At 36.6% G+C, this 25170-nt stretch overlaps 1 protein-coding gene across 1 annotated transcript in view; it reads right to left on the bottom strand.

The window, feature by feature from the left end:
- Positions 1-25170, bottom strand: part of POLA1 (DNA polymerase alpha 1, catalytic subunit) — a 185530-nt gene that overhangs the window by 87326 nt on the left and 73034 nt on the right. Inside the window, 4 exon segments of the mRNA XM_066545449.1 lie at positions 13064-13195; positions 14909-15087; positions 22202-22376; positions 24370-24501. Coding sequence (XP_066401546.1) covers positions 13064-13195; positions 14909-15087; positions 22202-22376; positions 24370-24501 — 618 coding nt within the window.

Below are 25170 nucleotides of genomic sequence, written 5' to 3'. Positions count from 1 at the left end.
GGTGCTCAAAGCAGAAATCTGTTTTGCCAAAGGCATTATTAACAATTAATAATTATTACAGAGTGCCTTGTTTACCTGACCTTGTGTAAATTCTGCAGCCTTGTAATTAGACCCATATTTTGCATATTTGTATATTTCCATGCATAGAATTTGACTCACTCACTCATCCATTAAAATTTGCTTGACAGACATAGATGGATAACCAGGGTACAATTTGTATTTACTGAATTACAGAAAACTGGCCAAACAACATGTTAAGTTCAATGAAAGCATATTCTTGTCTTTCTCTTGTGAAAAATGTAAAAGCAATAAAATAGCTGAGGCTGGCCCCAAGGTTCTCTGAAGAAGTAGCAGAATTTTGTCATCTGATCATTTTAATACAACTTTGCTTTAAAAAAAAAGGATGTTGGGTTAAAAAACAGAACTAAGAAGAAACAACATTTGGCTTACACCTTCCTTGTTGCAATGCAACAAAGAATTCTTCAGTAGAAAGACCTCCTATAAAAGTTAACATATTTCTACCATTTAATGACTTTCCAGTAACTTTCTAAGCAGCTGAAAGAATTATCACACTACTCTCCTGTTTGGGAAAAGTCTTTGAAATTATGGTTTTTAAAGCATTAACCACAATAATTAAATCCTTCTGTTAGATATGCTTACATGTTTGAGAATAACAGAAAGGTATCTCAACTGAGCAGTCAGTATGGAAAGCAACAATACAGAACAGAACTGGGAATGAAGGAATTTGTTTACCTCTGTGTGTGTGCGCTGGTATCTCATAAGGTCAGACAACCTTGTCCAGCAAGAGATTTTACAGATTTCTTGTGAAGAAACTGACTTTTGCCCAAAAAGTCAAATTAGATGTACTCATTAAATATACAACATTTAGATTTTTTAAACAACTTTTATAATCCAAAGGGAATCTTTCATAAGAGTTCCAAAACACTTAAGAGACATAAAAAGCAAAACTCCTTTGGTAGTGCCTGTTCAGGCATGGCTGGAATGTCCTATTAACAACTAATGAAGTCTGCTAGAATTAATCTAAAGAAACAACCAAGACAGTGGGAGAGGTACATCCCTGACAGTGTTCAAGGCCAGGCTGGATCAGGCCCTGAGCAACCTTACCTGGGGGGTGACATCCCTGTCCATAGCAGGGGGGCTGGAACTGGATGAGCTTTAGGGTCCCTTTCAATGATTCCATGAGCCTGCATTTTCTTTCACTAACTTACTTATTTTAAGGATGTTGTGCTGCCTCTGAAGGTCTTTCCTGCCAAAAGAGAGTTTTTAACAGACTCCTAATTCTGTGTCACATTTCATCTGTTACAGATAGTTCAGTGACTCACCACAAGGAGAAGGCTGGAAACCTTGCAGCTAAGGAGTTACCTACAATTAAAATTAGGATGAAAAGAATGGGAAGGAAAGAGATCTGTCTAGATGCCTTTTGTCTCTAAAAAAAAAACCAAAAATGGCCAATAATCACATTGACCCCATCAATATAGGGGACTAAGCCTTGGTTATGTCGTTGGTTTCTCATGCACAGATCTGTGTCTGGAAAGATCCAGTTTAATTTATATAGAAACTAAATGTACTTTTCATTATGAAAGTTTGCAATCACTCCCCAGGTAATTTTCCTTATTTTCACTACAGTCTCAGATGCTCCTCAAACAGGTATTTGCTACTCAAGCCTTTTTCTGAATGACATTTGATTGCTGGGTGGCACAGTGCCACGAGCCTCATGAAGCCCTTTAGAAATGGACACAGGATGAACACTGAAAACACAGTTCTGGAGAAATCCCTGACCATTTCTTAGCAGATAATAAAGCCTTATTTTCTAAGTCTTAGTGTGCCTGACTCACTTTTGTTGGGAAGCCAACAAAGACAAACCAGAACATAGAGAATTTAAATTAAATTATGAATTCTCTACAAGGTATTTCAGTACCTTTTACTTTGGGGAGGGAGAAAGGATGTTAGATTATAAAACCACCTTATGTGTAATTGTACATGAAACTCTCTCAAGGATCATATCACAGTTCAGCTTATTTCTGCTACTTAACTGATGGGGTTTAAAAAAACCCACCAAAATCATAACAAGGTGATCCCCCAAAAATGCCCCATTAAAGGAACAACTCAGTGCAAATGGTGATCTCTTATCACAGAAAGAAAAAGAAACACAAAAAGCAGTAGGAGGGAAGGGGATTTGATTAATTGCTTCCTTCAAGAAAGCATAAAAACCACATGCAAATACTAAAGAATAGTGTGAGACAGCATCAACACTGCATGAACTACTGGAATACTATCTAATATTTCTAAATAGTTGTACTAATCTCAATGACATTATTCATAATCAGATAGATAGATGGATGCACAGGTAGATACACATAAAGAGAATTTCTACCAAATTCAAATTCTACATTCAATCTTTGTGCTTGATAGGTGGTCAGTAACAGTGAGCTTGGTATCTGCTAGCTCTATTGCAAGATCATCCAGCATTAATTGCCCCAGTATGAAAAAAATATATTATCCAGTAAAAATTATTACAGCAATTACCAACTTACTGCAGAAATCTAATGTCTTATTCTGCAACAGAAACCAGCAGATGCCATTTTGTGCCTCTGTATATTGGGGGGCCAGGGGGTTCTCTGTTTTTAAACAACTCTGGCCCCTTTGTAGTATAGTCAAATGTTGCTTTGGATATTAAATTGAGAATTTATCTTAAATGGAAACAAACAACTTCGCTAAAAATTAGACATTTATGACTTGCAAATTACAGATACTAATTATTTTCAGTATATACAATTATGATATTCTCAAGAGGTATTAATTTTGGGACAGATGTGCTTTCATCATGTAATTTGGAAATTAAGTTACACACTCACGTATGGGAACTCAGAAGTCTGAATTTGTGTAAAGACAGGATTGATAGAAAGGAATTTTGTCTTGCTAATTTTCTCTCTCTCCCCACCCCCCACCTCTTTCTCTCTCTGATGAGAGTGAGTGTGGCCAGCAATCCTCACAGCTGGGTTGCCTTGCACTCAAAGGAATGGGAGCTGACTGCAGAGTTGATGAGGATACACCTCCACTTGACTCCACCTCCTGTTCTGTCCTTTCAGATAATTCTTCCAAATCCAGTAAATTCTAAAAACTTAAACAATTAAAACATACCAACTATAAAATATGCACGATGTTAAATACTTCACATTCAAGTCAGATTGCAGAAATTAAGTGTTGCTAATGCAAACATCTTAAGAAAGACATTATAAATACAGATAATCCAAAATGAAGGTATTAATGCAGGAACTTACATCAAATGAGGATAAAAGGAATAATATTGTTAGGTTGACCAAATTTTAATTAGGAAAGGATAGCTTATTATTACAAAAATGCTCTCCAACATGTTCATGTATATAATCTTCTAAGACAGGTGGTTATAAATGATAAATTAAAAAAGAATACAAGAAAAATGCCAGCTAAATCAATGTCTGGGATGGTATTGCTGTAGAGTGGGTGTATTAATTAATAAATCCATTTGGGAGTTCATACTATCTTATTGTCCACATTTGACCAGGAGACACAGAAGGGAAAGGACAAGACAAAGAAGTGTTGTTTTCTGGTCCAGCGTAAAAAAACCAAACCAATTTCAAACATCAACATTTGGTTTGTACTGTTCCATAGGAGATGGAAGGTATACATGCAAGGCATCAAGTATCTGCTACAATTCTGAAACTGAGATTCTTATTTTTATATGTAATAATTTCAGCCACTGCAGAAACATTCCTATCTGGAGACCTTTACTGATAGTCATGGATTTGTGATATCTCTTGCAGATGTCACTTACAAAGCTATGACTTTGCTCAGGAAAAAAGGAAAACATCTACTTGTCAAATTCTGCAGAGCCTTAATTTTCACATAGAAATCTGGCACACCTTTAGAAGCCTTCAGAAAGGTTTCTCAGGCACATTTATGGACTCAAAGCCCAACACACTCACCCCTAGACTGGAGATAGCTGGAGAGCTGAAAGTCTTCATACAGAGGAAAGTGAACAAGACTGTCACTAAGCAGGTCTAAGACTTTCAGCAGGACTACAGACCCTTTTTCTTTTTGTCATGTGTTATAGGATGCTGCAGCTGCAGGCAGACTGAAGACACAAAAATATTAAGCATGGCATGGAAACAGAGAGGGGTGGTTCATCTGTAGTAATAAAACAGTGTGCCATCAGAGAATGCACAGGACTAAAGCACAGACAGAGCTGCCCCTTCAGCAGGCTCAATTTACAAAAGAAACAGACAGTGCAAAAACCACATGTTTGATTGAATGAAAGTAGTAGATTAACGAATGGTCAGTAAAATGTAGAAGTAAAGCCCAGTAGATGCCATATCATGAAATGAATTCTGAAGCCCAATCTAGCCAACCTGACTGATAGGCTTCCAGGATTCTTCACAGAGACCAACACAACACATGCTCCATATGGGCCAACCACTGTTTTGCAGCACAGTTTTACTGTCTGACTACACACTCTGGAATAAGGTTCTGCACTCAAACCACACTATCTCCCAAAGCAGGCATACAAAGCAGTTATTTCCTTAATACCTGGGCAATTTAAAAAATACCCACTTCTACATATCCACTGCAGGAAACACTGATACTCTGCACAAAACAGACCCTGTGCATCTTGACTTGAACAAGACATTGAAGCAAATCCAAAACCCTTCTATGAAGCCATGTCTGATACAACAGTATTTGCCATTTCTACCTGCAGAAGGGAACAGTCTCAATTAAGATGAAGTAACATCTCTTTTTATTTTCAGATGATCCAAAACTTTATTGGCTCTTAAAATGATCCCTTTCAAACAAACCTGTAGAACTACAGGCTCCACAAGTCAGGAAGAGGAACAAATGTCAACTCTAACACAGCACAGGCTGCTAAAACTGACCATGGTGTTTCCTAGGATACAGGATATCTCATAGAAAATTTATTGCATTGTACTGCTGGTACTGCTTTTCTTGGCCACCATAACTGAAAAATAAATAATTCCCCAGAAGTCTCACCCAGCTCAAGAGTCACTTTCCCCCTCCCATAGCACATGAATGAGCACATGAAAGCAGAAGAGTTTAGCTAAATGGTGTTGCCTAGATTCACTGCTCAGAGGTTTTTTCACATATATAAACTTAATCCCAGGAACCAAGCTGAAAGGTCAGAAGTACTCCCCACTTGATGAGTTCATTCTGAAATATGGACGTACTCACCCATTTTTCCCTCACTGCACCAAATACTGAACATCAACAAGAACTAAACAGCTGCTCAGATGAAGTTAAATGAAAGTTTTTTAAATTATCTTCTAACTAAAAAGCTTCCTTATGACGAGACTTTCAATACTGAAATAACTTCTGTTGAGGAACACCTTATTTAATTTTTCTAAGAGTGTCTTATCAAGAAATAGAAGAGTGACTGAACATTGCTATAATTATTTTTGGCAACGGTAACTGCTTGAAAGCAGAAAAAATGAAAATAATTCTTTTAACACCTAAGAGCAGGAGAAAAATAAACACCTGCAAAAGCCATTCCCAATATGCCAAAAGGAAAAGCATTTTAGGGCAAACATAGATGAAGTTTTTCATCTATGCCCTCCATTGCCTCCCAACCCCATGATTTTCTTATTCAATTATTTTTAGGAATGTGGACTACGAAAGACAGCATCAAACAAAACTGTTTACAAAAGGAAGATGAATGAATGAAAAACATTTTAGTTTTCCAAATACTGTAAAATTTATTTTAAGCTTACTTTTGAAGCTGAAGGAAAAAATTATGATAAAGACTGAGAAACTCTGGGATAGGTAACATAGATTTACTTCACTTATTACAAAATCCATATTTTTTCCTTTTACATGCCCATTCAATTCTGAATTACCACAAATGGTGCCACTTTAGGTTTTGGGTGTTTTAAAAAGGGCTTAAAGCAAGTAATTTTCACTTTCTAAAATCAACATTGGACCATGGATCTCCATATCAACAGTGACTTCTAAGAAACATTTCTGATAAGTACATCACTTTTAGGTCATGAACATCATCAAGCAAACTTATTCTTAAGGAAGGAACAATGTCCAGAGAAAAACAGATTTTGACTCTGTTTGTCCTGATGGATGCAAGGTGTTTGGGCACTGTAAGAATTCCTGGTTACACAAACATCATTAAGCACTCAAGTCCAACAGAACCTGTGCACTTGTGTAATCTCCTGGCAAGCTGCCTCTATTAAAAGTTCTGTAGACTAATACAAACTCAACCTGGTTTGGTATTTCAGTAATTGGTTGGTCCACATTACTATAGTATAAGGCACTAACTACATCAGAATTCCATGGGAACTGGTGGTTTTAAGACTTACTTTATTCCTTATCCATATTACCTGGACTTTTCCTTCTTGTAATGTCTCTAATTATAGACTGGTGGGATAATTTTCCATCAAACTTTAAATTGAACATAAAAACCTAAAATAATTTAAAAGAGCTCTCTAAAACTCCTGTAAAAAAAAGAAAGATGAACAACGATCCATTCAAGACCAGTGGTTTTTTGTAAACCCTCTTGTGATTCATTATTTCTTATTAAAATAGACTCAAAACCAGCAAATCCTCCAAATCCATAGAGTATCTGTAGCACTTCTGTCAATCCAAGGTATCCAAAGGAGGACATATTTGCTCACTCACTCTCAAGCACCACCAGTAATGCCATTGTGGCAGATCTCTCTACAGGATGCACAGACCAAACCAAGATTTAAAATTCTTGGCTACAGAATCTTGTAAGAAATGCTGCTACTGGTACACCAAAGCTACACACTTTGTAGTGAGTTTAAAGCCAGATCAGATAGACTGAGTAACAACTGCATCTCTCTAGTGCAGCACAAACCTGCTCTTTGACCGGGGCAACAGATCAGTTCCAACAGAGTACCTTCAAAGACTGTGCTTTCTGTAATCCTCTGAAGACAGCAACATCTTGTTATTAGATGAGTGATTCAATCACCTAGGTAAACATTACACACTTGGTGGCAATCGTACCCACGACCATATTTACCTCCAGGCACACTTCCTGTAACACGGTGTTCACAATACTGCCATTTATAAGCCTAAGCAGACAAATTATTGTGATAATAAGTCCTTACATTCCTGCATTCTACCTACAGAGGAAATTACAAAGTTAGTTTTACTCTATTGAAGCAATCCACATTTCTTAGAACCTGATCCATGCAGTGGCCAGCCTGGGGAGCCTTTTCTACAAAGAGCTGACAGAGATACCTAGTGTCATTAAGCCTTCTCTGGCAAGGTACCAGACTGGGGACTAAGTACAGATGTGCTGCTTCTTTGCTTATGCTAACTCATTCTCAGTGGCTAAAACTGGGAGTGCATAGAGTCATACCCAGGCTCTCCCAAGCACCAGTGAGATGGATGCATGTCCATCGTGGCTGGTAAAATCCAGGGAGGAGAGTTAAACCCTTTGTAAAGACACATCGATCATTACTTTGAAACACTTCAGTAAAAATTGTATTGATGCTGGAAGTCTGAACCAAACAATTCCTTTACAGGGCAGATCATGGAGAAGTTGCAGTAATAGTGAATCGATTCCAGTTAATGGACTCGATGAGTGCAGTGACAAATAACTGCTTACTCATCCCCAAAATGCACTACACACCATGACCAAAAGGGTCATCTTTTATTATTCAATAAACATTAATTATGACAGATGTCTTACACTTTCATATGGTAGAATACTGACTGCCCAATTCAATAACCAAGGTATTTCTAACTTCCTTCTGGTTAACCAAAACTTGATTCCAAACAAAACTCATTTGTCATCCTCAATCAAGGAGAGGATCACAAAATACTGCTGTGGAGGGGAGGAAGAAATTCCTGATAATCTGGCAGCAAGCTCCCTTCTCTCTCCCAGGTTCCCAGTAAACTGTGAATGGAATCACATTAATATTTTATCTCTCATTCCAATCGCTCTCAATTCTGCCTTGACTTGGAAGCTTTCAGCACTAAAAATAAACATCTCTGTTTCCGTATGTATAAACCAAAATGACAGTGATACGAGTTCAAACTTGGAAAATACTCAGAAACCTATTTCCATACATACAGAAAGGACTGAAAATAATCACTGGAGTTAATCTGAAGGTAGAGTCTAGCTATCAGATTCTGCCTACTACATGAGCTGGTGTCACAATTCTGGCCCAAACTACTCCTCATCACATGCCCATATAATTATAGTACTATTAGCAGAGCAATAAATAAAATATTGTACTATTACCACTATGAGACACCTTTCCCTGACACCAAAGAGGTTTCTCACCCCTACCCACCCACCAAACAAAAACCCTTTCAATGCATGACTCTTGTGAGAACATGATTACAGAAGTCATCACCATCATCTACAATCACATTTTCACCTGTTCATGTGGTGTACACCTGTGGGCTCTTGGCAATACACCTCACTGAGGTGTGGGAAATTTTGGGTTCAGAACGAGCCCTGTCATCTTTCTTAAGCAAATTTGCCATGCAATCCCAAAACCTGTGTGAATGCCATGGCCTCTTACAATGTTATCTTATTTATAAATATTTTACCTTTTTAAGTGCACAAAATACTAATGCAAACCCCTTGAACATATATACAAGAGTCAGGACAGCAATATATATATATAAAAAGTAATTCAAAGATCTTGAAGATGCTTTTATACTGCGACCTAATGTGCAAGCAGTAGAACACCCCACCACAGGTAAGAAATGAGAAATTTTGAGGGCTATTGAACACTGAATTTTCACAGCTGAACAGTATAAAGTTATTTAGCAGTGTTCAATAGCTTTCAAACTCACTTTTGCCTGGGGGTTACAGTGCTCCAGTAGAAAAAGACTGTGAAACAAAAACAGTGCAATACAGGTTGGACCAAGATTTTTTCAGTATTTTTTAAAAACCCTTTTAAAGTTCAAATCATTTTATGTGTTTTGAAAAACACACAGAGTTCTATAGATGCCACCCATTATTTACCAGACAACACAGAAAGAGCATCTATATAAAAGCAGATTTTAGCCTATAAAGATACTACAAACAATAGTACAGGTGTATACATGTTATTAAAAAAAAAATTTAAAACCTGCGGCTTCAGGGACACCAACTTCCAAGTCCAACCAGTTCTGTATGAATTTTGCTACTGCTCAAATTAGAAGATATTGGGGGCTTTTATTCAATTCTTTTTAGCTAGCAAAACTAACACCTCAACAGCTAGATAAGATATGGGATTCATTTTATTGTCATGAACACTGACTTCTACAGGGCTTTTTAAAAGGGAATCTACGAGTTGGCTTTTGTTTACTAAGTGTTCAAAAATGAGCATTTGAATATTCCAGTGGGAAACATAAAACAGATTCCAACGTAATAATTAGATCCTTTTACTATAAATGAAATTACGCCCTGCTTAAGCGAAAGAGTTGGTCAGTTTTTCCATTTGTGCTTGCATATTTCAGCTTTTACCCATTCCCCTAGCATGGATGTTTCATTGATGGCTGAGGGTAACACTTCAAAAATGAACTAGCTAAACAAACTTCCCAGCAGCACTTGACAGAGCTACACCTATTCTTCCCCATTTCCAAAGCAGTACAGAATTAATTACCAGTTCTATGGATCTATTGTAAGTATAATAGACTAAAGAGCTATCACAGACACATTTATTGTAAAAGCACAATCCCAAGAGTGTCTAGTAGAGGGCCAAAACGATTAACACAAATGCTTTGTCAGATCAAAGATAAAACCTGCACCGCCCAATTGAGGAATGAATTAGAACAGTGGGTTATCTTTCAAATTAACCAGGGCAGTTAGTGAGGAAAATTTCATGAAAGTGTAATTCTTAGCCTTTGTGAATCCACACAGCAGGCATTCTGCCAGCTGACAAGATGATGAAATTTTCATGCTTAAAAAAGCCCTCTTCATTTCCCAATTTAGATTAGCTAGCGTTTCTCTCTCTTTTCATCTATTTGCTCTTCTGAAGCAGAATTAAAAAAAAAAAGCACACAACAGGATCAATCTCTCATAGAATAAATGCATTTCTGAGAAGAAATAAAATCTATGTCATTTAAAAATAAATTTACATTTAAGAGTAAGATTATCAAAATTGACATTGCTAATACCGTTAAGAAATCTGTAAATACTGGAGCAATGGTAGATACATTTTAGACATCAAATATAAAACATTTCAGTGTTTCATGGCAAAAAACTATTGCAGAAGCAGATCTTTTCATATAAAGGCGAGTAATTTACAAAAACAATGGGATTGTAGCAGGCTCACAAAATTCTATTTATGCACTTACATTTGCATCTTTTTAAAGGAATGTTGTATATCATGGTTGTAATTTTTTATTTAACACAGTTTCATGTGCCAAAAAGGACAAGTAGATTTTCTACTTTTAGATTTTATGGCACTCCTCCCTGCCCCTAAATTTATGCAGCCACATATAAAAGCATTTCAACAGTCTAAAGGAAAAAACAAGCAATATCTTGAACAGTTAAACACTCAAAAAAAACCTGATTCAAAGCACACTGAAAAAAAAGTATACTTATTCATCTCAGTGAGCTGTGGATCAGGCTGAAAGGCTCTTGATAGGGCTGTCTTCATAAAAGGTAGCTCATTATTTACAGGTTAAAAACCACATCTTTTGCATTTTGTTTTTCTATTATGTGCCATTTGACAAATACGTAAACAAAATGATATATAAAAAAATTAAAAATGGAGTGACAATATATTTGATCCTTACAAATCAGTATTTCTGTGCCTTTCAGATGCAATTACTACAATAGGAGATTGTTTAATGAGAGGCTGAAAGTTTCATTAAATGTTTTGTTCAGACAGTTCTTTGCCATAATACTTCTGGGTGTGTCTTTATAGCTTATAGGATTATATATATTAGTGCAAACACCCATTTGATGAATTTCAACTCCAGCTGTTATATAGCCACTACAAGTACTGGATGAAAGGAATAAACTAAAAGTCTCAGCATCTGATTTTCTAGGAGCTATCAAGACAAAAAGTTTACTTGCCCAACTCCATGAAAAGCCCTTTTGTAAAAAGAAAATAAATGTACAATCTGGAAATTAATCTCACATTTCCAGAGTCTGAATGCATTCCACAGTCAAAAACTAGTTTTAAACCTTATTATAGCTATCCAGTTTAAAAACAAATTCTCACTACTAAAAAAAAATCAGAGGCTTTTACTTACATGGACAAATAATTTTCTTTTTAATTATCTTAATTATCCAATATACCATGAAGCAAGATACATAATAGATTTATGTAAGCAATGTTCAATATTCAAACATTACAGTTTGGTTCTTGGTTTGGTATTGTGGTCTTAAAAGAAGACAGAACAACCAACTAAAATAAAAACAGAAGAGCACAAAGCATTACATCACTTTCTGTTCTTACCAGCAGTAAGAATTTCTCCTGCCCTTAAAGGCATCTTTTCATACAAGTTTACTATTGCATATCTTCTGCACACGTTTTCAAACACTTCAAATGCCTGAAATTATTTAGCATGTGGCACTGTCTATTATCATTATACATGCAACGTACATTAAATCTAAAAGCCAACTTTCATACAAAAAGAGTCAGTGTAAATATATGACTTAGACCCATTATTTAATAACACTTTAATAAAATGATAATTTTGCAGACAGGTGGACTTTGCAATAAAGTAGCATGAGATCTCACATTTTGGTGACTTCACCTGTCCAAGTCATCTTTAACTTCAATGGAAAGGAACAATCTATCTCTGCCTTGGGAAATAATGCTCAAATTTTAATAGCCTTAGAAAGTTTTGTGCTTCTTTTCATGCAAAGATCTTCAAAATAAGTGGTTTTACCTTCAGAAATTATAATGCTTTCAGAAGAGTGTTTAGAAAACACTCACCTATAATTGCATTAAGAACTAGTACAGAAGAAAGATAACACAAAACATACACTTTCATACACTTTAACTTAGCATTAAACCATAGAAATAATTCTTAGCATTGTAGCTTGCTGTTTGCAAAAGAATTCTGTAATACTTAAGAAAACACAGAACAAATTAGGTACATCATTGACATTTGGTACAGGCCAGATTTTCAAAAACTATTTACTTTTTTGGGTGTATTAAAAGTGATGAGCACACAAAGGTTATGAATGTCTTCAAAATTTATGTCCATCCTGCAGCTCTGTAAGCAGGCAATGTTGGGCAATAAAAAAAAAGCAGGCAGGCAATAGCATAAGATACTCTATGAAAATTTGATCAAAATAGCTAGATGCCAATTCACAAAATATGATGCTTCTAGCATATCAGAAATACAAACCACATTGATCTAAGTTAAAAAGCATGGTGGATTTTGTCCTAATGTTGGACAGTGAGAAGACAGGAATTTTAAATACCACACCTTTTTTCCCCACAATGCCATACAAAGCCAACCACTACCACTGGCACTTTGGATTTCTTGCACTAGCCCTCAAAAAAAGAGAATTATATCAATTGAATTAACTACCCATCTTTCTCCTCATTTTCTCCCCAATCATTATTAAGAAAGATTCATAGTCCTTCCCCTCCTACAGTCCTTCAGAATTTTTACAAAGCTATATTCGGGTTTCCTTTTCACAATGTAAGACAATATATATCAATTTGAGTTGAAGAAAGAGTATCATATCTCAATTACATGAGAAACTGACATCTACATATTTGATAGGCTTCACAGATTTTTCTAAAAGCATTGAGATAATGCACTCTGGCTAAAGATCTGGAAAAGAGAGAGCTACTACATCTGTAATAATGCTGACACAAACAGTAACAGAAATGTAAATATACCTAACTATCTTGAGGTTGAATTGAGAAAACAAACATTTTAAATTATTTTTCTAGTTCACTGATTGTCTTATTTTCAGAAAGTTGAGGGTTGATGCTGCATGCTACTACTTTACACTACACAAAAAAAAAAGGGTAATATGACTCAAAAAACTCAGCACTACTTGAAAAACCCCTTTCCTCCAACAGAGTATTTTCTGCCTACTTACACTGTAGTATTTTCTGATGTGGCGTCTAATATCCAGCAGTAACTTGTTGTTCATTTGAACCACATAGCTGAAAGGAGGCTCCTCACATTCTGTCTTGCTGCACCTTTGCAAGCTGGGTTCAATAAACCGCCCCTGAAAACAGAAGTGTAAAAACAGCATCATTATGACAGAGGATGGAAGCAGAAGTTACCTCAGGAGTTTAGACATAATACATATATTTTTTAAAGTAGCAGTCTTAAAGGGCCCATAATATCTGGGCCTTCTTTCTTCCCATCATGGTTGGCCACACCCATATGGGAAAACTGCAGGGCAGAGATATCTTCATTCTGTTCTTAAGGAAAGCTCTTTTAGAGAACACACCACTAATTAATAATTCAAAAAGAAATGCTGAGTAAAAAAAAAATAATCTATGGACAAATCATGGTCCCCCATCTCCACCCAAAAATCCCCAGGTTTATTGTTTTATCAGAGACAAACTTCAGTCTCAGTCCACTGATCAGAACTTTGAAATCCTTGTAGATACTAATTATGAAATTACCAACAGGGCTGTAGAGACAAACTGCATAAAGAAAAATCACATTATCATTTTTTATTTTCTCCAAGTTCAAATAGTGCAAACTGTTAGGCTGTTATCTCATTCCCTTCTTTTTAAAACCTTCTGAACACCTGACATTAAAATTTCAGGACCTGGAAGTGTTGTGTGAACAGCTAAAATTAAGTTTGTGGAATTCTCACTAATGTAACACCAGTCTGGTAGGCTGGACAGTCATACAGCTTTCAGAAAACTTTGCTGCAAGGTAAGACTCAGCTGTTGTGAGCCATCTTGGCTAAACCCCCACTCACAACACTAATTAATTCCAGGTGAAACAGAGGAGATTTTTGGCTTGGTTTCAGGATTTCTTCTGTGGTTTGGCGGTGGGGATATATTTTTTTAAGTAGTTTGACATCCACTCCTCTCCAGTTAGCCCATCTGCAACTTGTCAAGTCTACATGCAATTAACTGTCTTATTTACAGCTGCGATGAAAAAAAGTCAAGGATTCACAGAGTATCACTCGATTTGCGTGTCTTTTCCTCTTACATGCTTCCAAAGACTGCTCTATTTTGATTCAAAAAATGCAAAACATCTGCTGTTTGTCCAAATTTACTTAAAATAATTACTTTTAATTTAGATAAAAGATTTATTTGCTTTCAGTTTCAAGGTTTTCACTACTCTGAAGCTCGCTAATTTGCCGATGACTAATACATACATAACATGCTGTAGAGTTAAATACTTGGCCCCACTTCAAGATGTGGTCCAAGGTCAGAGATACATTTTTTGGCAGAACTTCTCAACAAGAATGTACCCCTATGACTTTTTATTCAATTCACAGAGACAGAAGGAAAGATAAGATAGAAAAACCTTACTCTCAAGAAGGGAGGTGGGATGCAGCAAGATAAACACAAGTTTAAAAAGCACTTTGTTCCAATTAATATGATTTAGGATAAGAAACTGCCACTGCTATACAAAAGTTTTATTAAATAGAGAACTAGAAGTTACTAAGGTGTTAAGATAAGGATTCCTTTAAAAAGTAACAGCACAATCATTCACGACTGTGGGCAAACAGATTAATGAAGCCAGATAATCTCACACGTTCTGCGAGACGACGCAGCTGAAATGCAAAAATGGGAAAAATATTTCAGCACTATCCTATCAGCAATTATCTGCTCCAAAGCTATAAATAGCAGGACTGAAACAATATGGTATCTTCTCCTACATCATTTGAATCCTATCTGAAAAGCTGTTCTCTCTACAAGCATTTTTCTCTCTCACCAATGAACAGAAACGAAACAAAAAACCAACTAACCGAACCATCAAAGACATTGTCATAAATATTTTCTGTTCCGCATTTGAGGCAGCAAAACTTGAATCTTTCACAATCCCTGTATTTCTCCTCATCAGTGAGCTGAGCTGGGCCACCAACCAAGGCATCATTCTCATCTTTATGGTAATGGTGATGGACTCTGAATTGGGAGGGATCCAGTCCTATTAATAAAGAAACAAAAATTTCAAAAGACTAAGAGGTCAACCATGCAAGCAGGCTTATTTTTCATATGCTTGGTGAAGCAGATTCAAAAGAAAGTTACAAAATGTAAATTCAGAAGCTGAAAATCTCTCCTTAGCAAAACTTCCTCTATAAAACATAAGTACATTCTACAATTTTTAACCACGAATAAAGGTTCACGAGACATGAAGAAATCATCTTACTTATCTTCTTACGCAAGATTGCTTTATAAATAAAACAAGCACGCTGCATTATCATGGGAGTATGCAAGAGAACATTTTGTTTCTGAGGAAACCACTCCTAAAGGATAGCTTTATTGTTATTTCCTTCTTAAGTTACATTGAAAATATTTCAATAAAAATGTGCATCGTGATTAAGAAACAGTCTTTAAATCAAAATGGCACCATTAATACCAAAAACAGGGAATAAAAACCCCATTAAAGAAACACGGGTGCACTGCTATTACCAACTCCTTCAAGTCCGTACACAACTGCCAACTCTGATTTCAATGCAGTGGTCGATTTCATTTTGGCTCAGTGGTTAACAGCATGGAGGTTTCAATCTAATGCAGTGGTTAAAATTCAGCAGCAGCATTTAAAACCGCAGCGCAGGAGACAAAGTGCTTTATTTTTGATTGCCAGAACTCAAGATTTTAAACAAATAAATACACAAAAGAGATCCCAGAAATACTGATTCAACCACAAATAAGTAAATAAGCAAGCAAGCATGAAGTTCACTGTTCTAGGAATAAGACTGCCAAAGTAAACTTAATAAAATCCTCAAGTTCTGTCATCCTTTGTCATGTGCAACATTTTAAAAGTCCATGCATCTCATTTACAGGGTTTTTTTGTTAACTTTAGGAAAAAACACATGTTCAGAAAAAAAACTTAATCGAATGAGCACGTAGGAGAAAACCCTTCAGAAAACTATGGCTCACTTTAGTAGTAAAACAAAAAGATCAGAGAAGCACTTTAAAAATATTTTTAACAGACATTAAGCCAAGTAACAGATTACCATGTGTTAAACCATATCCTGTTATAAACTTCAGTTAAAAAATATAATAATTCCTATAAGAAATGTAACCAAGACTACAAATAGAAAGTGAACCTTTACCTTATTATAACTGTACCATGACATTTAAAGACAATGGTTAGGAACAATATTCAGTTAAACTACACAATTATTGCACTTACAACAGCTGTGTTATACAGGCAGATATAAATTGTCTGTATATAAAAGATTTTATATGTCTGACTTTAATACCACTATTCTGAATTTTTATGTCACAGTCTTAAAACAAATTCAAGCAAAAGGAAAAACTCCTTTGCCAAATAAGTTTATTTGGTTCTTGATAGAATATGGGTTTCACTAAAATTTATTCCATCTTACCAATTTTGCCAAACGGAAAAAATGTCAATGCAGAAAGGTAACAATTCACCTCCAGGAGGTTTCTAAACTTTTAATACAGTTCTCCACTATTCATTTAAAGAAAAAAGGCAAAAGCAAAATACACTGCTAATAGCATATTTTACACTTTAATACACATGGTATCCCCCAAAAAAGACTGTAGGGGTTTTTTCTGGCTTTTTTTTTTTTAATAGAAGGGTTGGTAATGTATATGCAGCACACAGGTAGTAGATAAAAGGTTTAGAAAGGGAACTGGAGTTCAGTATTCAGATTTTGCAAAAAAAAACAACTATGCAGTAGGTTGGATCTAAGAAAGTAATGGTGAAAACAAAAAATCTCAGTTTACTCCGAGTTCAGAAGTGGAATGAAAAAACATCATTCCAACTTTCTGAGACAGATACCATTACAGTTCAGCTAGAAATCTTTGTTTTTTTCACAAAACGCAAATATGGAGCAAAGTAGCTCACTAAAAGATAAAAGGAGACAAATTCTGGTCTTCAGACAACTGCAGTTCTCCAACATTGAGTCAAAACCAGTGACTAAGTATTGGTCATTTTATTTTAATTTAACAGGAAAAAAAATTGTAAGAATTTAAATCACACCCATCTCTGAACTTTCTAAGCTTTTTTGGCTGGAAAAAACAACAAAAAAATATTGTGCTGAACCAAGCATACACTTAAGTTTTGGTGTGCAAACAGCCACAGTAAAATTAAAAGGGACTACAAATCAGGTTTGAAAGAACATGCCTACATTAATTATCTTGTGCAATAGGGAACTATTTTATTTATTATCTCCTTTCAGGAATAGTTAGTTGGTTCAGTTAATCCATTTCAGCACCTAACTGCTATCCTCTCAGACCAGGTCACACTGGTCACATTATTTCACTTGGTACACAAAACAGGGACTATCTAATTGGGCAGTGGAAAAAAAAAATAATATCTGGTTTTGGTAATTTATAAATTAATAGGATGAGACTAATCAGTGAACTTTGAACTCCTTTTTTTTTTTTTCCTCATGACATCAGGAAAAAATAAAAATCAAAGCAACTTTTACTTACTCTGACAGGAAAAAGTCTTCAGGCCTATCATTAAATTACCTGCACTGCAGGTAGGCTTTATCACCTCACCAAAACGACAAAGCACTGCGACATTACGAACGTGCGGGCTGACCAAACTAATTAACACAACTAAGTTCGGGGAGGTGATCCTCAATTATTCAATAGAATTATTAAAACCATTACTAACTGGCAAGCTAAGCGGGTAACCCAAGAACCTGAAAATACGGTCAGAGATTTTTACCACACGCACTATTTTAAAAGCAACATTTCTGCGGATGGCTTGTGCCCTTCCTTCCCCCGCGGGCACAGGGGCGCTGCGGCCGCCGGGCCGCCGTGCGGGGGCCGGGGGCTGTGCCCGGGGGCTGTGCCCGGGGGCTGTGCCCGGGGCTGTTCCCGGGGGCTGTGCCCGGGGCCCGCTCTCGGGATGCCGCATTCCAGCCGCAGGTGCTCGGGGGCCGCGGCGGCTCCGCCCGCACCTTTCCGCAGGGACCCCGCGCGGGAGGCCGGGAATCGGCAGCCGGTGCTGCCACCCCGCGGCCGGCGCCGCGCACTGCAGCGGGGCCCGCGGGGACGGGGCCGCGCGGGGCCCTTCGTTTGCTCACTCACATCGGTACTGCTTCTTTTATTCATCCATCTTAGCGTTGTCTCTGTATTCATTCACATTTTCACTCTTTCTTTTATTAACTCCAACGCGCTTTAACGATTCTCAGGTTCTGAGCAGTTCTGCAGCATCTCAGAACACCCAGCCAGCACACAAACAGCAAAGTCCACACGCTCTAGGGCTAGTTATTGTCATGAAGTTTTGTCACAACTTAAATCTTAATTTTCATCACTGTCCTTTCAATTCGCTCCCTAATGTGATCAAAACAACAGAAAAGTCAAAACCTGAGGTAAACTCTGCATGCCACAAGGAGAGCATCCATCCTGGTTTCTGTCTGGAGAGCCTGTCTGTGCAGCTGCTACACACTATATTAAAGACAACTGAACAATTCTCTAACAATACATTTTTTTAAAGACAATTTAAAAAGCCAATATATTTGGTGCTGGTGGGTGTCCTTACAAGAAGCAGCTAACACAGAGACACTACCTCAAAGCAGGGAGCAGAACTGGGAAGTGCTCCTAATGACAAACCTCATCAGGACCCAGTAATGACTCCCTAAAATCGGTCAGCCTTCCTAAGAAATGCCCAATGCCAAGCAATCTGCACAGCACCAACGTGCACATCCCTCTAAGGCAGCAGAACACACCTCTTCCAGAACATCAAGACACTGTCTAGGACAGCAGTCATCAACTTCCATCATTTGAAGTAAATAATATTCTGTAGTAACAGCTACAGAAGTCCCATGGTTAAACAACTCTGCTTCCATAATGTCTGCTTATTTCTGACAACACACAAATAAGATGTAACTTTTCTTTGAGACAAGGAGCAGTACTTATGTATTAAAAAAAACCCCTCATTTGAAATACAGTAAGAGAATTGCTGTGCCATACAGTTCTTCCAGTTTAAAAGCTAGATATCTTAAGGATGAAGTCAGGTCTCCAAGACTTAGGAAGATCAGATTTATTAAATTATATAACTGATTAGATTGCAGACTTTATTTAGTTTTACAAACTGAGACAATCCTCATCTTGTCACTGCATTTCCTCAGAAACTTCAAAACAAAGAGAGTGAATGCAGGAGTGTGCCCAGGAGGTTCTTGTGTTTAGGAACAATGAGCTTCCGTATCTCAAACGCTCAGCAAATGCTCCTACAATGCCCCAAAACAAAAGGTGGTTTTCAACTTGGTTCCATAGTGAACAAATATTATATTTAAGGGGTTCTCTGCAATTTTAAGCTGCATTATTTGCTCCAGTTCTTCAGTGTCTAATATAATTTAAAATTACTTGCTTTGAGCACAGACAAAACAAAGAACTTTTCAGCACTTTGATGTGAGCCAAGCTTCCCTACCAGAGTTCAATTTTATCTACTCAGACTATCAGGGTGACAGGAAACATTCACCTTATAAACATGCATTATTGAAGATTCTGTTAAACATGCAGCCAAGATCTTTTTTCTACAACCACTGTCCCTATACAGACACATATTCTACCTAATACAATAAATCTGATCAGTTGAGGAAGACACAGTGAGAATGCAACAGGGTTTTGGTCCATAGGTATGATGCTTTATGCATCCTTCAGAATGGGAAAATGTGCCTTTTTGCAACAAGATGGGAAAAACAATGGGAATCTGGATGTACATCATGATGAAAATACTAAGTAAAAAAGCCCAACTTAGCATCACAGATCAGTAAACAGTTTCTGTATTTGCTTGTTTTACCAAGCTGGACTCAAGTACCTTGTACTCTTTTGTATTTTACAAAGGATTTTTCATTTTTATTAAAGAAAACCACTTGACTATGCCTCCAGTACCATGAAAAAACCCTGTAAGATAACTTCAGCTTGCAATGACTAATGTACAGCTCTGATCAAGTGCTGTATATGAAAACCTAAGCAGACCAGAAGTCTTGAAAGAGACCTGACTTTACCCTCAAGCACAATTTAAGCTTCCCCAAGAAAACAAAGCTAGGGAAGGTGATAAAATTTTGACTGTACAGCAAGGTCAAACTCAACACACTTCAGATCTAAGACTGTAATAGATACGTACAGGTTTTCAGACTGACAATTGTGGACTATTAATAAACTCTCAGCTGCATGAAGCTATTACAGACCATAAAAGAAATCTTCATCTGGAATGTACTACAGTGCAAAAAGCAGCACAGGCACTTGCAAACAGTGGCAGGACCTTCTGTGCCTATCAAGTGGCACAGAGTTCTTAAGATCTGGGTAGTTAATTTAGACGTCTGAAGGGAGCCAGTCTTTTCTGAAAATCTAACCTGTTGTGAATAAGAGCTCTGAATTTGAGCTTAACTCTACAAGACTAACAATCTTTGCCAATAAAAATAAACTAGCTTCAGAAATCATTCCTGTCTTTTACCTAAATGAAGTACAAATTTGCTGCCCATTTTCAACCCCTTCAACCTAACCAAGAGTGCTTGGCCTTTTCAGTCAGGCATGCCACACAGTCTACTCTGGGAAAGCTGGATACCAAGGCCTTGCCACATAATAAACAGGATGGTTTGTGTGGTCAGCCTGCATGTGTGGAGCAGGGCTGGCACCTCCTCAGAGCATGAGAGCTGTTGAGGACACATGAAACATCAAATGCCTCCAAGAGACACCTTTGCTGACTCAGATAAAGCAGAATTTGTCTTCAACCCTTTCTCAACCACTCAGAAACAGAGATGGAAAAAGCTGCATGCTACAAGAATTGTCTTGGAAGATTAAGATCCTTCATGGCTATCATCCTCCTTCCTGAGAAACAGCAAGGCACCTTTCTTGCACACATTCCAAGTACAATCTCCAAGCTATTCAGCTGTTACTAAGGGAGCTACAGAGATGCAGTTACACAGGTGAAGGGTCCTGAGGCTACCAGGTGATTTTTAATTGGCCAAATCACCTAAACACAAAATGCTGACAACTAACTCTTCCTTTGAGCATTGCAAAATTCTGAAAAAAGTAATTTCTGCAGGTCTGAACTTCCTGTAGACACAGGCTAAAACACAAACTATTAAACTGAGAGAGTGCAACTCTCTAAGAAGTTCTCCTAGAGAAAAGGCAGTCTTGTCAATCATTTCATAGCCAGCAATATTAACAACTTTTTCATGTCCTTGAGCAACACTTTTGAAAATAATGAACTACATGTGAGTTACAAATCACAAAATTTCTGTTTATCAAGTAGATCAGTCAAGTCTGTTGGTGAATCATTTTTGAGGAGGAAACAACACTAAAAGGAATACACACACAGAGTATAGTATTTTCAAGAACAGAGACCCAATAGAACTGTTAACGAATTTTCAACCTTTCAGTTTTTCTAGGTAAGAAGCCCAGGGAATAGAGAAGAAAGAGGCAATCACAGCTGGGCAGAAAAATCTCTAATTCTAATTATTAGACATCCTTTTAAAAGGAAAAACAACTCTAACAAGAGCAATTCCCTGTTGCTCATTTGAATTAAAACTGTTGATTTCATGGATCACTAACATTAGTAATATTTTTTGACAGCAGTTCTTGGTTTTGGGACCACTTAATTCCTCCATATGAAACAGTTAAAACTGTTACTAAGATTTTATGTTTCTATTATCCACTAAGTCAGTTCTAGCAATCAAGTCTTCACTTACATCCTAGTAAAAATTTCTATTCTTTCATTGTAATCATGACTTTTTTTCCCCCTGGGAAGATGCCAGAGATGCCAGCATTTCTCTCTGGAAAAATATTACACACTCCAGAACTCCTTTAGTAACTTAAAATCTCAAAAAGACATGCAATAGTACTGTCATTTCTGAAAAGCAGATTTTGCAACTCTGAACAAGGATTGTAAGATTAAGTGTTAGTGATCACCTTCTGAAAAAATACTATTCTGCAGAAGTCATAAATACACTTAGAGTCCACACTGCTTTCTACAGGCTGTGTAATACAAGCTATTGTTCAATATAAAAAGACTGATCTGGGGAAGCATTTCTGTTGAGAAACACACATTAAAACCTCTCACTTTGGATCTTGAAATTCTTCAAATAAACTGAATTTAGAATACTTACCTAACCATGTTGCAATAAGAACAGAGTCAATTCCCTCTATGGGCATACATATTCTAGCAACTACTGGATGTATTTGCTGTGACAGGTAGTACTGATAATCGATTTTAAGATTTTCTTGCTTTTTTAACTGTTCTGGAGCATATGCTCGCTGGCTGGCACTGAGATCTGATCCATCCTAAGGAGACACATACAAAACAAAGTGTGATAAAAGTCTATACAAAGGATTATGTTTCAAATATTATGCATTATTTTATCGCAAAATCGTTACACACTCTTTTGGTTGATTTATTATGCATCCAATACAAATCCAGCAGTAGTAAAAAAACTGCATTGCTGATGCTGGCATCAACTAGCAAGTTCAAGAATGCAAAACCAGCTTGTATTATTGTAGCCTACACGTGCAAATCAGTATGAAGAGACAGAGTAAACAGTCCCATCTGTCAATTCTGAAATGCACAATGAAAACACATTGTAACCATCAGCCCAGTTAAAAATACACAGAGGGCATGCATTTTGGATTCACTTTGTACTAAACCAGCATTATCATTTTGCACAACAAGCAAATTCTAAGTCGTGGATATCAAAACTATATCTGTTTTGCTAGGAAATTTATATCCTTTAATTCTATAAAAATATTAATAGAATGAATGGTCAGAGAATGGACCAGCACGCATTGGCATATGAATAAATAACAGAGGCAACAATATTGATTAGAAAGAGGAAATTCTAAAATATTCAGAAATACTGAAAAATGTATGGTGACATCTCAAGCCAAGAGAGAAACACCACTTAGAGGTTAAAATATACATTACATTCTTCTCCAATTTGAAAGAGGAAGATAAGGAGAAAATAATTCAATTTGGGAAGGCAATAACTAAATTGAAAACAATATACATGGAGGAATTAAGTATCAGTTCTAAGACAACAGTACTCTTGGAAAATGTGACTCATTTAAATCTGTAGAATCATAATCCCACTCCTCAACTGCCCTAGGAAATACTATTTCTAATGTGTGTCAAAAATCTTACAGCAAAACTCCAAGCAGTATTTTTGCAAGATTCCGTAATAGATGTAAACGTTTATAGGAATGGGGCAGGGTGGGGTGAAGTACTGTTTTGGGGGTTTTTTTTTCTAAGTACAGTCTCTTTTTTGATTTTTTAAGCAAAATAGAACAACTGCATTAATACATGACACCTTCATTTTTTCATTTAAGATGAGCTACTGGTTTCAATAGGGTCAGCAATGATGGACTGAAAGCCCATCACTAATAAAGACAGACTGCAAGCCATTGGTTCCTCCTACTCCTTTCAGACAACTTAGTATTCAGAACAAAATTAATTTAGGACTATTCAGCTCATCCAGCTGCTTTGCAAAAATAATTACAATGCAACTCCTTCAGCTCCCTTCTTTCAACAAGTATATTCTTCTCTTGTATTGTGCCACTGCTCAGCCGCACCCGTGGCCCAGCTCTCAAAAGTCTTGGCAGCTTTGGGGTGCCAGGCTAAGAACTCTCAATTAAGTCAAATACAGTATATTTTGGGTTGAAAATAATGAAGGAGCTGAAATAGTCACATTGTCAAGTTCATCAGCTTGGCCTAAAAGATCCCTTGGTCCATCTAACTCCATCTACAATTTTTTTTTAATTAACAGAACCAAAGTGGAGTATATATTTATGAAATAGGGATAAGCATTTACAGGATAAACACCTGAAACTAGAAAGTGGCTCAATTTTCCCAGTCTATACAGCAGAGGTACCACCAGATCCAATGACTATGAATTGAACAGACAAAGGTGATACTGGAAAAAGCAATGACACTATTTAACCAACAACAACAATTATCTTTCCACAAATGAAAGGTTCTTGACCACCAGAATTTTCTTCTGCTGAAAATGAAGACTAGGCATTTTCTTTAAAGTAAGTTCTAGCTCCAAACACGAATGAATTCAGGGAGATTTTACCAGTCACTATATAGAAGTAGTGGCTGAAGTGATCACAATGATCTATAAAACTAAATGTAGTACAGACAACCAACTATTTTAAAATATAAGACTACCTCACCAAAAGGAAATGCCAAAACATATTTTCCCAGGAGCTAAGCTGGGTGTTTTTTTTTTGCTGTATCTCAAAACAATACCTAGTATTTAACTATAAAGAAAGACATTTTTACCTGACAAATGATATATGACACTGTGTCTCCTGCCTTCACCTTTCGGCCTCCATGAGAGTTTATCCACATGGCCACATGCACATGTGGCAAGGCTTTTTTGTCAGGATAATCCTGGGGATCTTTTGTCAATGCCTAAAATATCAAAGAGGAAAACAGAAGCATAACGATGAGAAAAATCCATTACTTCAGTGATGGACAACTCAGAACTTTAAAAGACAAGATTACATAGCAGGTATCTTCATCCTTATACTATTCACAAGTTCTTCTGAAGCACAAAGATGATAAAACTGTGACAAACTTATTTGCCATATGGTAAGCCCTAGGTACTAGGCCTTCAAATTTTATAAATGTTATTATTAATAAAACACAATGATGTTTTTACACTTACTATCTGACAAAATGCTTAAGTGTTATGATCATAATGCAATTGTTTTAAAATTAAACTAAATTGAAGACGACAATATTGTGCAAAATACAAAAGTAGAGCCAGAGAGTACCCTCTTACTACTGTTCCATTAAGGCCATGCAGTAAATCTGAATATTGTCTAGCTAAGGGTACACAACAACCTCTGCAGCAAGAGGGTACAACTGAATTTAAGTATTTCTGTGTATCTCACACTACTGAGATTCCACAAGGACTTTTTCCTATAAACAAAATAAAATGCTACATTTAAATATTTACTGTCATCCCAATTCTTAGAAACAACTTCTACACTTGACTTAATAGTTAAATACATTTTTTTTCTGAAGTAGTAAAACAGAGGAACTTTAGGAATTTTAAGTGAACATTTTGCTATATAT

Source organism: Molothrus aeneus, chromosome 2 (genome assembly GCF_037042795.1).
Source record: "Molothrus aeneus isolate 106 chromosome 2, BPBGC_Maene_1.0, whole genome shotgun sequence".
NCBI classification, from domain to species: domain Eukaryota; kingdom Metazoa; phylum Chordata; class Aves; order Passeriformes; family Icteridae; genus Molothrus; species Molothrus aeneus.
This window is presented reverse-complemented; position numbering and strand designations above follow the sequence as displayed.